We start from the raw sequence: 15,059 nt of genomic DNA, 5'->3' as shown, positions 1-15,059 counted from the left end.
GCGTTCTGTTGTCTTCAGACACTTTTCTTTTCTTAGATTTATCCGTAGTTGGCCTACCTGGGGGTTGAAAATTTCAAGAAGTCCAAGATGGCGCCCGAGTAGGCAGCCTCAGCAAGTGCTCTCATGAGCCTTGCTTTTTTTGGTCGTTTTTGTCTTGTTTTGTGTTTTCTTTTGTCACTTTGTGTTGTTGTGCATCGTTTGGAACGGATACAGATTGTTTTTCAGCATTTTTGACCACGACATTCATCAAGGAGGAGACTGTGCTGAGCGGTTGCCCCTTTTCGGCAACATGAATATGCCCATACTGTTTTTGAATGGGAGGAATGTCGGAGCCATTCGACTGCCATCGCTGGACACCAAAGGGGCCATTGTGCTTCATCTTCACAGCCCCGCTTTGTTTAGCGGAAAGGTCAGTGCTGTTGGACAGTCTGCGGCTGGATGGATGCATGGCTTGAGGAACCCGCGATAAGAAGAAAGGAGCGTCAGCGCAGAGCGCCGATGCGTATGTGGAACTGTTGCGGCTTGGAATTGAACCAGATTTATGTGCAACAGGAGATGTGAGACAATCTCTTTTCCTCAATGGATGCTACAGCTGCGTGTTTGCTTTCAACATTTAGCTTGTAGTCGACGTGCACATTCCACCATGATGTCCCTGATCCACTGGTGGAAAGACGCTTTGATCCTCTCCTCTTTCATCTAGAACTGCTTCATGTCATCACAAAGAGGGTACAGCAAGTCCTGAAGAATGAATGTCTCTCTGTGTCTTTGTTTTGTCATATTGTCTCGATGCTGTCATATTATTTATTTAGTTTTTTATTTTGACTTCAAGACGGCGCCGCGAGAGTGGCTGCCTTTCCAGCAGCTCATGTATTTTGTTTTTCTACTTTCATTCCTTTCATCACTTTGATGCTGTGAAATGTAAATTTCTCCACTGTGAGACTAATAAAGGCATATCCAAATCGTGCACAATTTGGCGGTTGTGACCGGATATACGTCCACTGTCGATGGTTGTGACGTATATTATGAGCGAGAAAATTTTTTAATACGTTTTATTTTGTATTATTTATAATCACCATAATCTTCAAATTTAGAATTACATTTTAAAAACGAACGAACTACAATAATATACATTAAATTAAATACTCATTATTAATTTTCTACAGCCGCAGGGAGCCGCAGCAGTGGGGTGAAAGAGCCACATGCGGCTCCGGAGCCGCGGGTTGCCGATGTCTGGGTTAAGTGAATGCTGCTCCCCTACAGAAAAACTTCGCCTGTCACTGTAGTGACCTTGAGAGTTTTGAAAGGCGCTGATAACTTAAATTATTATTATTATAAAATCGAGGCGATTAAAGGCTTTCTTCTTGTTCTTCCGAATGGCAGTCACCGAGACAACCAGAGTTCAAGAATGTGTATTTGAGGGTGGAGTCAGGCTTGAATGGGACATTGTTTTCTCTAGTAGGGATCAGCTCCTGATTTTTGCCAGACCTGGAAACAACTCGAGCTCAAGTTGGGGCTACTTTTCAAATTGCATATCCTTTTTCTTGTAGGTGCGATTTCTTGGAGTAATCAAATCGAATGTGCCATCATGGAGCGAGCAACTTTAGCTTTCAAGTCCGTCCAACCTTGGCCGAGAGCAGCCCGGAGGAGCGAGTGGCTCCGGAGCGCCTTGGCCCACCATCACTGCCCCAATCCCGGCGCGGAGAACGAAATCGTCGTCCTGGCCACCGGCATCGACCAATACTTGCAAGAGGTCTTCCACCATCTTGCTTATCCCAACCGGGACGATAAAATGTCGGCGGAAGACTTCAGCACCCTCTGCGCCGTTCTGGGGGTCACCGGAGCCCCCAAAGGGAACAAGACGACTCAAGGACCAAAAGATGGAGAAGGCGACGAGGACGAGGAAGAATTCCAAGACGTCTGCTCCGGACTTCCGAGTCAGATCACTTTTAAGGACTTTCACTCGCGTCTGTGCGGCTTCTTTCGAGTGCGTTCGACGCGAAAAGGCACCGCAGGCACCGGGGAACGAATGTGGCGAGTGCCCGTGACTGAGGAGACCGAGTTGGTGGAGAAACACATTCGACTTCGTTGGCCTCGTGTGAGAAGGAGAAAATATGTCAGCTTTGATCTGACGAAGAGCCACAGCAGATCCGCAGCTGGGCAGAATACAGACGACAATTCTTCGGGTAGGTTGACTTTTTAATTTGGAAGACATTTGACGATCAGCGTCTTTGTTCTCTTTGACGTACATTGGATATTTGGTATGTGTGTGTGTGTGTGTGTGTGTGTGTGTGTGTGTGTGTGTGTGTGTGTGTGTGTGTGTGTGTGTGTGTGTGTGTGAACCATACAGGTAACAAATAGGAAATTTGTCACTCTGCCCTTAAAGGACAACGGACACCATTTTTTTGTTTCCTAACTGACATCAGAAAAACGTTTTTTAGCATCGAACATACCCAAAACAAGCCAGCTGATATTTTTAGTCAAATGCAAAACACGAATAAAAACGAGTTAAAGTGTCCCAAAACTACTTCAAAATGACGCTGGAAATTGCGAGTTTCAGAAGGTCCCGCCCCCTTGTTCCTGACGTCACGCCAGGACGTCTTCGCCTTGTTCTAGAATCAAAACAATGGCTTCATATTCGGAGAAGATGCTTTCTTGTTTCTCATCCAATTATGAATATGATTCAGATAGTTCTGAAGAAGAAAGCATAAATGTTTGCAATCGATTAAAGAAGTACTTGCGTATCAATTCGAGCCATCAGGACTCCAATGTAGCGTCCCAGAAAATGCAGAAGATGGCGCCCAAGCTCCATTGGTAATGGGCTGATTTGTCTGCTGGGAATTTGTGTCAACTAGAATGAAATAGTAGTCTTGGTGCAACACACAACGATTCACCATTGCGTTATTTATGTGTTTTCCTTCTAATTTCGCCATCAACACGGATCAACACGAAGTTGTCAGACCAAACAAAGTACCCAAAATTCATTGTGTGTCGCTTTCTCGGTCACGGGCGTTCCAGACATGACGTCATGTCAGGCATCGTCATCAACTCGAAAACAAGACTTCCGGAATCTTCAGCGCGAGTCTCAAAACGTAAAATATAGCTACATGTGGTGGAATCTTTGTAAAATACGCTCAGTAGAAGTCATTTGAAGTGATTTTAAAAATTATGGACAGAACTTGTCCGGAGGCGTCGGTTGTCCTTTAAATTTACTTGTCGCTTCGAGGGCGTGGATCCAAAGTTAAATCCGTGAATTTTCTTTTCAGAAATCATAAATCTTCGTACTTGCGACTCTGTGGTGCGTGTTAGAATAATGTGAGCGTTACAAAAGTGTAAATTAGAAGTCAATAAAACACAAACATACTTGCATTGTTTATTTATAGATTCAGTCAGTATAAAATGCATTATGTTTTTACATTTTCTTTTGTTTCAGCTTACAAATTATTGTATTATGGTCAAAATCGGGAGTATCCCGACCACATCCTGTAATTTAACGTCGATGCAGTTTGTTTGTGATAAATGTAGACTTGTAGAGAGTGAGCATGAGAAACGTCAAGAGTAAAACTAAAACCTTGTCAAACACGCTACATAATTAAGTGCAGTAATCAATGGCCAATAGCTGAAAAACCTATTGAGGTCTAGCTAGCAAATATGTGTACTTTGCAACTTCTCACCCTTGCTTTTGATTTACTGGATTGGATTGGGTTGGATTAGCCTTTATTAGTCTCGTAATGGAGAAAGTTTCATTTCACAGCAGAAAAGTGATGAAAGGGAGAGGAAAGGAAAGGAAGAAGTAGAAAAACAAAATACAGGAGCTGCTGGAAAAGCAGCTACTCTTGCAGCAGCCATTTAAAGTCAAGACAACAAAAAAACTAAATAACAAATTATTACTAGAGTATCTATCATTTTCTACGAAACAGGTAGCAAAGTCAAGGCCCTGGGGCCAATTCTGGCCCACCACATCATTTTATTCGTCCTGCGTAAGCAAATCAAGCATGTCAAGTTCCATGATGCTTGCTAATGTCCAAACCAAAATTTTAAATTGTCATATGTGAAGCACAGTAACAGTCAATGTTTTATTTGAAATTTGAAAAAGAATTATTTTCCTAATTTGTGGAAGTACCTGACAAAAAAAGCAGTATCTGAGGGTGGTTTTTTTTAGTACTGGCGGTTAACCTTTTATTCCTTCCTTTGGCCATTCTCAGAACAGTTAGCAGCTCTGAGGGAGTTGGTGGAGGACCTCCGTTCAGCTCTTCAGGGGAGTGACGCTCGCTGTTTGGCCCTTGAAGTGGCTCTGAGACGAGAGAGGAGCGCCACGCCGTCGGCTCCCGTCGCTATTTCATCGCCCACCACTTCCATTTCCCTCATACAAGGCAAACTGGTCCCCACGAGACGGATTAAAGGACAACTCACTATGGCTGGAGGAAACGGTGGGAGGAGGTTCTGGAGAAAATGGGACACGAGGGACCCCCTTTTAAGAGAGCTACAGTTGATCCGGTCCTCGCGTGACGGACAGCTGGACGAGGCCATCAAGTTTAACGAATGCCTGGAGGAAGAGCTACGATGGGCGTACCAGGAAGTCAGCAAGCTTCAGGGAGTGGAATCGGCGCTCAGGAGGGAGAACGTCCAAATTAGGTTGGATTAGGGTTCAATCGTAAGGTGACATGTTCAAATCGACAAGTGACATGTTGAAATGTGATCATTTTCATCACCGTGATCCAGGCGACGAGCAGAGGAGGCCAGGGAGGCTTTGAGCTTGGGTCTTCAGCAGGTGCGAATGATTCAAGAACAAGCCGAATGCGTGCCGCAGCTTCAGTCCAGGATCCACCAGCTGGAGAGTCAACTGCAACAGTACAGGTAAGGTACATTTGGGGGAGGGTTCTCATTTTGGAGACGCTGCTCGGGTATTGGCATTTTTGTGCATGAGCAACTGCCATTAGCATGTTTGGAAAATCGGCACTACGTCATTGGATTAGCCTTGAATAGTGTTGCAGTGGAGAAATGTTACATTTCACAGCAGCAAAGTCATGAAAGGAAAAGAATAAGTAGTAAAACAAAATGGAGGAGCTACATGAATGCACTGCACATGGAGTGTGACAGAGCACGAGTACCGAATATGATTTGTGACACGTTTTGTTGACTTCCTCCCTCAGATCGGGGTGCGTTTGTCTTCCTGAAGCTGCCTCTTCAAGAGGAGTCGAGTCAAGATGGAAGACGGGTAAGGAACTGATTCACAATCAATGTCATCAATCACGGCCAAGGTAATTCCAAAGCACAGAAATGATGTCTGAATTATAGTTGTAGTTAAAGGGTTAAAACAAAACAAGCAAGAAAAATCAGTTCATAATGCTGTGCTGCAGGAAGTTATTTGTTCTTCTGCCGCCTTCTGTTATTGTCCGAACAGTTTGCTTTTTTGCTAATGATTTTTAACAATTCGTTTAGTGTAATAATCTCAAAAGGACAGTGATACCTCGGTTTACGAACACTTTAGCTAACGAACCTTTCACCTTACGAACGTTAAATTCGCGAGAATATAATCTTGGTAGACGAACTAGTTTTCGGGAAACACAATGAGTGATGTGTCGTTCGCAAACGAGCCGGTTCTTGGAGCTCCTAACAAGGAGCTGGAAATGGCAGCTGACTTTTTTTGTCCTCGCTTCCCCACCCACAGTCTTCGGTTAAAGCCGCACGTGATTGGTCAAGAGGGCACACACGCAGCAGGACATATGCAGCAGTGAGGAGAAGGAGGTGGAGTTAGAAACACAGTGATAATTGGAGTCGTTTCAACTTTATTGATAGTTCAAAGGCAGAGTTTAGACTGCAAGGTTAAAATATCCTATCAATCAGGCTCCACAAATAACCCGCACAAACCATCTATTTGAAGAGCAAAGACAAGCAAGGGAACTAGCTATTAATGAAGTTTCTAGTGTGTCTGCGTGCATCTGTTGCTGTTGCAATATCACAACTTCCAAAATGTCCAACATAGAGCTCCCTGAGACTCCACTCCATTCCATCAAGCCATCAACAAACATCACAAAGGTAAATAAAACAACTTTATGATACAGTACACTTTATTTCTTTAATTACAATATCATAGAACATTTATTATACATAAAATAAGGTATACTGTGTGTAGTTTCCAGGTAGAGTGAACACTCGCGCGAATGCCCGCCGCTGCTCACCCGCACACACAAAAAAATCCTGTGACTGTAAAGTGTTCTTGAGAGTTTTGAAAGGCGCTTAGAAATTAAATTATATTATTATTATTATTATTATTATTTAGTTGAAAATTATATTTTATGGGGACCTGGGAAGGGATTATTCTCATTTTAATGGTTTCCCAGAGTGTGTAAGGTGAAAAGTGTGTATCCCAAAAATTAATTTCCTATAGGAAACCATTAAAATCAGAATAATCAGAATAATCAGTTCCCAGGACCCCATAACACATAATTTTCTACTTTCTAATTTTCTAAGCCTTAAAACTACACAAAATATACCTTATTTTATGTATAATAAATGTGCTATAGTATTATCATTAAAGAAATAAACTGTACTGTACAATAAAGTCTTTTTATTTACCTTTGTGATGGTCGTTAATGGCTTGATGGAATGGAGTGTCCGGTTTCCTCAGCATTAAACACTTGATGAGGAACATAGGCTTCTTTCACCTTTTTGAGGAATGATCCCTTGTTGGTCCTTTCTCTGTGATAATTCTATCTAGTTCATCAATTGTGTTCTGTTTAGCTGGGCTGATAGCTTTTTGCATCAAGTGTCCAAATGACTTGTGCGGGTTATTTGTGGAGCCTGATTGATGGGACATTTAACCTTCCAGTCTACACTCTGCTTTTGAACTATCAAAGTTGAAATGGGTCCAAATTTCAGTTTTATATCCATTTTCTCATCATTTTACTTGTTTTTTTTTCCTTTTGTTTTTTTTTGTTTCAAGCTCTGTCCTCTCCCTTTCATGTGTGTGTGTTTTCTCACTCTCTCTCTGTCTGCCTGTCTCTTTAATGTTTAACCCCCCCGCCCCTCACTGCTGGGTTCTTGACCAATCACGTGGCTTTAACCGAAGACGCCATTTTGTTTTTTGGAGAACGGCCTCACTCCCTGTCCCCAACTGCTGCGTTCTTGACCAATCACGTGGATTTAACCGATGGCTGGGGGCGGGGAATAGAGGACAAAAAAAGTCCGCTGCCATTTCCTTGTTTGGAGAACGAGCTAGTTCACGAACGACACATCACTCATTGTGGCAGCTCCGTGTGTATCCCGAAAAATAGTTTGTATGCCAAGGTAAAAGTAACGTTCGTAAACCGAAACGTTCGTAAACCGAAACGTTCGTAAGCCAAGGGCTTTGTAAACCGAGGTTTCACTGTACACACTGTACCTGCAACTGTACCTGCAACTTTCTGGGAACCAATTAAGTTCGTAAGCCAAGGTATCACTGTATATAAAAACATAAAAAAAAACGCAAAAAAAATCCAAAAATAACATCTAAATATATCAAAGTTTTTCAAATATAAAGCACAGCATATCATAAGGCGCTACAGTAGAGGCTGAAGTTACGCACTACTTCTTCTACCGGGTAAAATGGAGTCAGTGGCTGCTGACATTAGTTGCAAGACTTGTTGTGGCTCAATATGACTTCACATATACGGCACACAGACCGGCATGTAAGGCGCAGGGTCATATTTTGAAGAATATCAAGTATAAAGGATTTTTTAAATTAAGGAAGTACCTAGCACAAATTCTCCCTTGCTTAATTTATAGTAAATATCCCTTGCTGAAGATTTTGCTCCAGTTGTCGTTTGTTGTCATGGTGCACAATGGAATGTTTGCGTTGCGTTGTCTCCTACAAGGCCCGTGGACTCCACTTTCTAAGCGCCTTTCAAAACCCTCAAGTACACTTTCCAGTCACGGTATAGTCCGAAGCACGAAACAGGCTTCTGATTGGCTGCCTTGCCGAGTATGCAAATTGCCAAATGAACGTTTGTTTGGCAATTTGCATACAAACGAACGGCACGGCACGGCAACCAATCAGAAGCCTGTGTCGTGCTTCGGACAATACCGTGACTGAAAAGTGCACTTGAGAGTTTTGAAAGGCGCTTAGAAAGAGGAGTCCACGTGGCTTGTAGCGGTTTGCTTGGAGCTTTTGCTTTATTGAAGAAAACAAACGTTTGATTTGAAAATAATATTTTTTTTTTCTTGACGAAGTTGTGGGCCACTCGGGCCGAGACGTTTTAAAAGTTGTCCGCCCGACGTAAAAGTTGAACGCCCCGGGCCTCCGGGCAGACGTTATTTCAAACACTGCTTATACACTGGAAAATACAGTCATGACTTGATTTGTTTTCAGATGCTGAATGTCTGCAGAGAGCCGTGGAGGGAAGAGCCGCCTCTGATGAAGAAGAGGAAGGTGACAGAGATTTGGGTGATGAAGGACAACGCTGCCCTTTTGAGGTGAAGGCGCACATGAGCCAATCCCCCGGCTGGAGCAAAGGGTTAGCTCCTTTTTTAACATCTCAGTCCCAAGCACAACGTCGTCGGCCATTGCTGTTTTTACACTCGTTTGGCATTCCAAAAAACGTCACTCCTTTTGTGGTTGTTTTTCAAGGTCTCCAAGTCATGCGGTCCATCAGGTCTCCTCAAAGGGCAACCTGCACGACAGCCCCCTCAGCAGCGACTCAACGGGCTATGGTCGATGCTGCAGCGGGTGGCGACAAAAGGAAGATCTTTCTGCAAGCAGCAAGGAGAAACGTGGCCATGTAAGCAAGGAATACTGGAATTTAACATTTTGCGGGAGGAATGGCAAATTGGCCAGTTCTTAACTCATTCACTGCCATTCCCAAATTTATTGGGGAATTGAAACTATGACGTAGAGCGCCATTCCTGAATTTGTTCGGGTTTTGTCTTTTTTGGGTTCCGATAAAGCGCTTGGCCAGACCTCTGGCAATGTTTTTTTTTTCCGTTTCCACAAGGGGGCAGCATGTCACTGTTTTTCCGTGCTAGCGCTTTGTTCCAGCTTCAGCGTTATATCAACCAATATTGCATTGTATTTTGGACAGCCACCCTCATTTCAAGCTCATATAACTCCAAACCCATATAATTTAGGAATAAACTTACGCTGCATTTAATGTTTATGACGTCCTAAACGTCAATATTCTGTGGTCCCTGTAATTTGAGTGATAATGACAAAAACCCTGGCACTGGAGTGGACACCTTTTTTCACATCGTCTGGCAGTTAATGAGTTAATGTTGAGCTCCTTCACGTACCAACTCGTATGAAGAAAACATGGCCACCCGGAAACTTCCATCAATCCATTTTCCATCCCGCTTATTCCTCATTAGGCTCGCGGGGGGTGCTGGAGCCTATCTCAACTGTCTTCGGGCACGAGGCGGGGTACACCCTGAATTGGTTGCCAGCCAATCGCAGGGCACACAAAGACGTACAACAGTCACACTCACACCTAGGGACAATTTGGAGTGGTCAATCTGCCTGCCATCCATGTTTTTGGAGTGTGGGAGGAAACTTGATTCTTGTATATTCTATGACAAGAGAGATCATCAGTACCATTACTCACTTTCCACATGTTGATCTTTTATATTGTGAAGAGAAAGCCACTTTTAAGATAATAATGATGATAATGATGATAATGATGATGATGATGATGATAATAATAATGCTAATGCTAATGCTAATGATGATAATGATGATGATAATAATACATTTGATTTATAAGCGCCTTTCAAAACTCTCAAGGACACTTTGCAGTCAGTGTTATTTTTGAGGGCATCAAAGTCGCAGAATAGTCCGTTCCCAGGTCTCCATAAAACATAATTTTCTACTAAATAAGCCTTAAAACGACACAAAATATACCTTATTTTATGTATAATAAACGTGCTATTGTATTGTAATGAAAGAAATAAACTGTCCTGTTTAATAAAAGACGTTTTATTTACCTTTGTGATGGTCGGTGATGTAGTTGCCTCTTGATGATATCCGAGTGAAGTTGCTGTGCTTTCTCGGCGATAATACCCTCACTCACAATGTCCCCTGCTAGCTGCTGTTCGTTAATCCAAATCAACAGAAGTTTTTCAACGTCTTCTATTGCCTTAGACCATTGTTTAGAAAACACAGAAACACCCTTAGCCACACGTAGCAATGCAAAGGCACATAATAGCAAAAGTACTCCACTCGATAACAAACCACGTGTGCACTCAAAGAAAGGAGGTGACGAAAACTAGTCCGCCAGCCACCGTGGTGCTGTGTGGTTTGGTTTGCCTGCCAAGACTATATGCTCGCAAATTGAATGTTTGTATGGAAAAAAGTTCGTGAGTTGAAGTGTTCGGAACTGACATCACTGTATAGTAAAACCCAAATATTGACCTGACTCTATCTTTTAAAAAAAATCTTTTATTTTGAAATGTTTCTTCTTGTTAGAAGCCGGATCCAGATGATGACAAGATGGGCCTGGAAGGCGTCGAGATGGAAGGAAAGTTCAGAGATGCCCTCATGTTACTTCTGCAGCTACGCAATAAGGTAAAAAAACCCTCCTTGATCACTCCATCGAGGGATTATTGATTGACAATTACGTTGATTTGACTTCAAGAAACGGATCCAAATGAATTTTCTTGCCTGTGTAGAAGTTATCACGCAAGGAGATGGGGAGCATCATGATGGACACTCTTGATATGTGCACTCATGGAGATGGTAAAATAGTTTTTTTTTTTCATATACTTGGTCATTGTTTACTTTATTTTTATTTTTGCTCAATTTTTGGGCTTTTTTTTTTTCTTTGTCTAGGTCCATCCCATGTAGTGCAGGTAGCTGATGCCCTCGACGTGCAGTTCACCTCTGCTGGTCAAATTCCACAAGGAGGCGAGGCCAAAGGAGATGAGAGGAAAGCCAAACGCCTCCTTCCATCATCGGGATGTCAAAGAAGCAGCACCAGCCCACTCGTCATTTCCTGTTAACCAAGCTTTAATTTCGTTTCACTCTGTCAAATCACTTTGACAGAGTGACACGCAGACACATAAATGTTTCCCAAATCGATATAATGTTTCCTTTCATTTCATTATTTAACTCATTCACTGCCAGACGATGTGCAAAAATGTGTCCGCTCGAGTGCCAAGGTTTTTGTCATTGTCACTCGAATTGCAAGACCCACAGAATATGGAGTTTTGGGACTACATCAACATTCAATGCAGTGTGAGAAACCTCAGAATATCTACTTTTATTAAAAAAAAAAAAGAGTTAATTCCTAAATTATATGGGTCCGGAATTATCTGAGCTTGAAATGAGGGTGGCTGTCCAAAATATAATGCAATACATACATAATGGTTGATAAAGTATAGTGCTTTAACAACAGCTGAAGCTGGAAAAAAAAACGCTAACATGGAAAAAAAGGAAATGCTGCCCCCTTGTGGAAAAGAAAAAACATTTCCAGAGGCCATGGTCAGTGCTTCATCAGCATCCAAGCATGAAAAAACAAAACCCCAACAAATTGGGGAATGGTACTCTACTTCATATTTTCAGTTCCCAAATAAACTTGTGAATGGCAGTGAATGAGTTAATCAGTGGCAGTTAAAAGGGCGCGACCATTCAGTGTGAGGTCATTGTTTGTTTCGTCTTGTCATGTTTTATTCATGGTTTTGTTTGTTACTTTGGACCTTTTTGTTCTGATGACTATTCAATACAATTTGTCAAATACACCCTGCTCCTCCTTCCTGCCTGCATTTTTGAGGTCCACCATCTTGCAAATCGTGACAGTCTTTGTCTGTGATGAAAGAAACTATCTGAAATTACGAGACAACAGCGCAGTTGACTGATATGAAACAATACAGTCCTTTATTCCCAGCAAGTCAGGAAATAACCCACAGGAAACCCACAAGCTTCAGCCCTGGTGAAACTATACGTGCCTCCCCCTCCCCCTAATTCTTCTCATTGTTACTATTTTATCTCTTCTACAGCAAATATGACAGGATATGGAGGTCACGGTTTCATGTGGATTGTGACAGGCTGAGACCCCCACCTGGTTCCTTGAGAGTTCAATGGGGTTGAAGCACTGAGGTCAAAAAGGCAGTACGTGGCTTTTGGTTGGATGTTGCCGATTGCGCAACAGTCTAGAATCACATGCAATGCGGCACATTTTCAGGGTATCTGACAGACACCATTTTATGTTTCTGCTCATCTTGATCCCAGGCCTTCCAGGACACGTGTCCCCAAATTGCTGAGGTGTTTGCGCAGAGTGTCCACGTGAGCCGAATCAACGGATACTTCCATTACGGCTGCATCACACCAAGTTACAGTATTACATTACATTGCGTATCATCATCAAGATATTGTAAATCATTGATTAATCGGGACTAATTTAAGGCACACGGCTGTTGATTGGTTACAGAAAGTCGAGGTTAAGGTCATTCAATGTCATTATTCGGCACCATGAAATATTTCACCACGATTGTGGAAAAGCAGGAAAACAAAACGAATTTGCAAATAAAACACCAAAGGGAAAAAACAAAGTAACAGAGTCATCATGAAAGGATATAAGAAACAATCTTATATATAGAATAAATATAGTATGTACAAATCGCTTTGTGTGCTTCTAATAATAAATAGACAAAATTGTTATCTGCCTTCTTATAGGAGTATTCACAACTCTGCATTATCATTGAGTAGAAGGCTGGCACCTGGTCAGTGAAAAGGTTGAGGGGAAAAAAAAAGAGAAATGACCGAACAGATGTATGGATATGACACTTCACCAAAAATGCACTAACCCCCCCCCCCCCCCCCCCCAAAAAAAACAAACAAACAAACAAAAAACAACAAAATCACACGTCCCCTGTCCCCGTTGTGAATTTGAGTCGGCATTAATAATAAAATAAAATCAACGAAGCATAATGGCATCCTCAAGTGGTAATTTAGCAAATTACACTCCAGACGTTTTGGCCCATCTGTTTGACAGAAGTCCTATTTGGGACACAAATCATCCACGTTTCAAACTCTGGCGCCCTCAAGTGGTCACTTAGCAAATTACATCACATACGTTTTTTTGGCCCATCTACTTGACCGAGATCCTATTTGAGACACAAATCATCCACATTTCAAACTAAGAGGTCAAAACAAACATAACCCCAAAAATAAAACTCATTTTTAACATCACACTTTCTTCTGAAAATGATTCAAGAACCCAAACAAAAAAATGATAGACAATAGTCTTGGAGGATAGTTAGTTAGTTTTGAAAATGGCAGACGAATAAGACTAAAACCTCCTCGAGTGACCGGAATCAAGACATATTTTCTCTGGTTGCGCAAATAATAAACAAAAAATAATAATTGTAAATTAAAAAAAAAAATCGTTTTATAGGTAAAACAGCATTGATCTGCTGTCCTAAGAGTCAGAAAAAAACACTTGTAATGACAGGAGCCACATGCACTCTCCTAAAGAACTAAAGCATTTCAATGATTTAAGTCGTCCTGGCTTGTTAAGGTTTCTTTTATTATAATTATTATTTTTATTGCTTGTTTTTCTTGGATTTTTTGCAAGGTGATTACATCAAAATAGATTGGCGGGCTAGTTTCCCCATTGAAAATAATGAGGAATAAATAGACTCACCCCGCCCCCCCAAAAAGAAAAAAACAGAATATCAATTAACGTCAAACGGATTATGTACCGCTAAGAATCATTTACAATCGAACAAGAATAACAGAGTCGGTCGGGGGGGGGGAGAGACGGGACTCCGTTATGAGGCAAAAATGCTCGTGGGGCTGAATAAGACAACATCCAATGCTTCCACATTGAAACAGCGTCCGGATGTGCACCGTCATTCAAACCCCCATCCGTGGGATTAGCCCTTTCATCGGAAAAAAAAAAAAATATATATATATATATATATCCAGTTCCCTCCCCCCTATCATCATGATCCAGGTCCACGTCGTGCAAGGGAACAGACTCAGTTTCCCAAACCGGAGTCTGTGTCACCAATGAAAAAGCGCATGTGGAAACAGAGGGCGAGGAAGCCGGTTCCTAGCAGGTCACCAAGAGCGGTCAGGTAGGGAATAGAGAAATTGTCGGGGTCCATTCCTCGGCCCCACATCCAGTGCACCATCCAGTCCGCTAGGTAGAGAAGGATCATTACCTGAAAGCACCCCAAAAAACAGTCAATAGGTTAAAAGTAATAAAAGCTTCACTGCCAGGGTGCACTATGCTTTGCGCAGCTCTGAGTATGTTTTGTAGTTTTTGTCTCAAAAAGTGCAAAAGTGGACCGATAGCCCGATTTTATACAGTTTTATTGGACTGTGACTTGTCATGTGCTGACAGTTGAATGTTAGCAAAGAAGTAAAAAGTGCTTTTAGAATGTGTGATTTAAACAAACTTCTTCTTTTCCTTTCGGCTTTTCCCGTCAGGGGTCGCCACAGCGAATCAGTCCTCCATCTTCAGAGGTTTGATTCGCATGTTTGTTTTGGCCAAGCTTTTACATCAGATGCCCTTCCTGACACAACCCTCTGTATTTATCCACAAACAAACCAAAAATACCGTATTTTCCAATGTATGTACAGTGATACCTCGGTTTACGAACCCATTGGCTAACGAACGTTTCGGTTTACGAATGTTAAATTTACGAAAATTCTACCTTGGCATACAAACTATTTTCGTACACGGAGCTGCCTCAATGAGTGATGTGTCTTTCGCGAACGAGCCCGTTCTTCTAACACCAAAATGGCAGCCGACTGTTTTTGTCCTCTATTCCCCGCCCGAAGACTCTTCGGTTAAAGCCACGTGATTGGTCAAGAACGCAGCAGTGAGGGGAGGTGGTTTAAACATTAAAGAGACAGGCAGATGACAGTGAGAGTTTCAACTTTGATAGTTCAAAGGCAGAGTGTAGACTGTAAGGTTAAAATATCCCATCAATCAGGCTCCACAAACAACCTGCACAAGCCATCTGTACACTTGATGCAAAAAACTATCAATCCAGCTAAACAGAACACAATTGATGAGGAACTAGATAAAATTATCACAGAGAAAGCACCTACAAGGGATTATTCCTCAGATGGTGAAGGAAGAAGG

The 15,059-nt window shown here is 42.1% G+C and overlaps 2 protein-coding genes across 2 annotated transcripts in view; one reads left to right on the top strand and one right to left on the bottom strand.

Annotated features, from left to right (window-relative positions):
• Positions 1-937: 937 nt before the first annotated feature.
• LOC148890633 (EF-hand and coiled-coil domain-containing protein 1-like) lies at positions 938-12,776 on the top strand. The gene is made up of 9 exons (XM_089009545.1): positions 938-2,183; positions 4,203-4,632; positions 4,720-4,854; positions 5,151-5,215; positions 8,348-8,492; positions 8,606-8,756; positions 10,433-10,531; positions 10,636-10,702; positions 10,796-12,776. Exons 1-9 carry the CDS (start codon positions 1,586-1,588, stop codon positions 10,963-10,965), a joined length of 1,860 nt encoding a protein of 619 aa, XP_088865671.1. The 5' UTR covers positions 938-1,585; the 3' UTR covers positions 10,966-12,776.
• The window catches only part of slc41a1 (solute carrier family 41 member 1), a 26,014-nt gene continuing 22,772 nt past the window's right edge, over positions 11,818-15,059 (bottom strand). Inside the window, exon 12 of the mRNA XM_089009546.1 lies at positions 11,818-14,130. Within this exon, the coding sequence (XP_088865672.1) occupies positions 13,945-14,130 (186 nt within the window). The 3' untranslated portion in view covers positions 11,818-13,944. The remainder of the gene's footprint in view (positions 14,131-15,059) is intronic.

This window comes from Hippocampus bargibanti, linkage group LG12 (genome assembly GCF_051943395.1).
Source record: "Hippocampus bargibanti isolate YZ-2025 linkage group LG12, ASM5194339v1, whole genome shotgun sequence".
Taxonomy (NCBI): Eukaryota; Metazoa; Chordata; class Actinopteri; order Syngnathiformes; family Syngnathidae; genus Hippocampus; species Hippocampus bargibanti.
The sequence above is the reverse complement of the archived record's forward strand: the minus strand, read 5'-3'. Positions and strand labels throughout refer to the sequence as shown.

Coding starts and splice junctions, on each gene's coding strand:
- LOC148890633 (XM_089009545.1), top strand. CDS start 1,586: ATGGAGCGAGCAACTTTAGCTTTCAAGTCCGTCCAACCTTGGCCGAGA. Junction 5,216..8,347: donor CGAGTCAAGATGGAAGACGG/GTAAGGAACTGA, acceptor ATTTGTTTTCAG/ATGCTGAATGTCTGCAGAGA. Junction 8,757..10,432: donor GCAAGGAGAAACGTGGCCAT/GTAAGCAAGGAA, acceptor TCTTCTTGTTAG/AAGCCGGATCCAGATGATGA.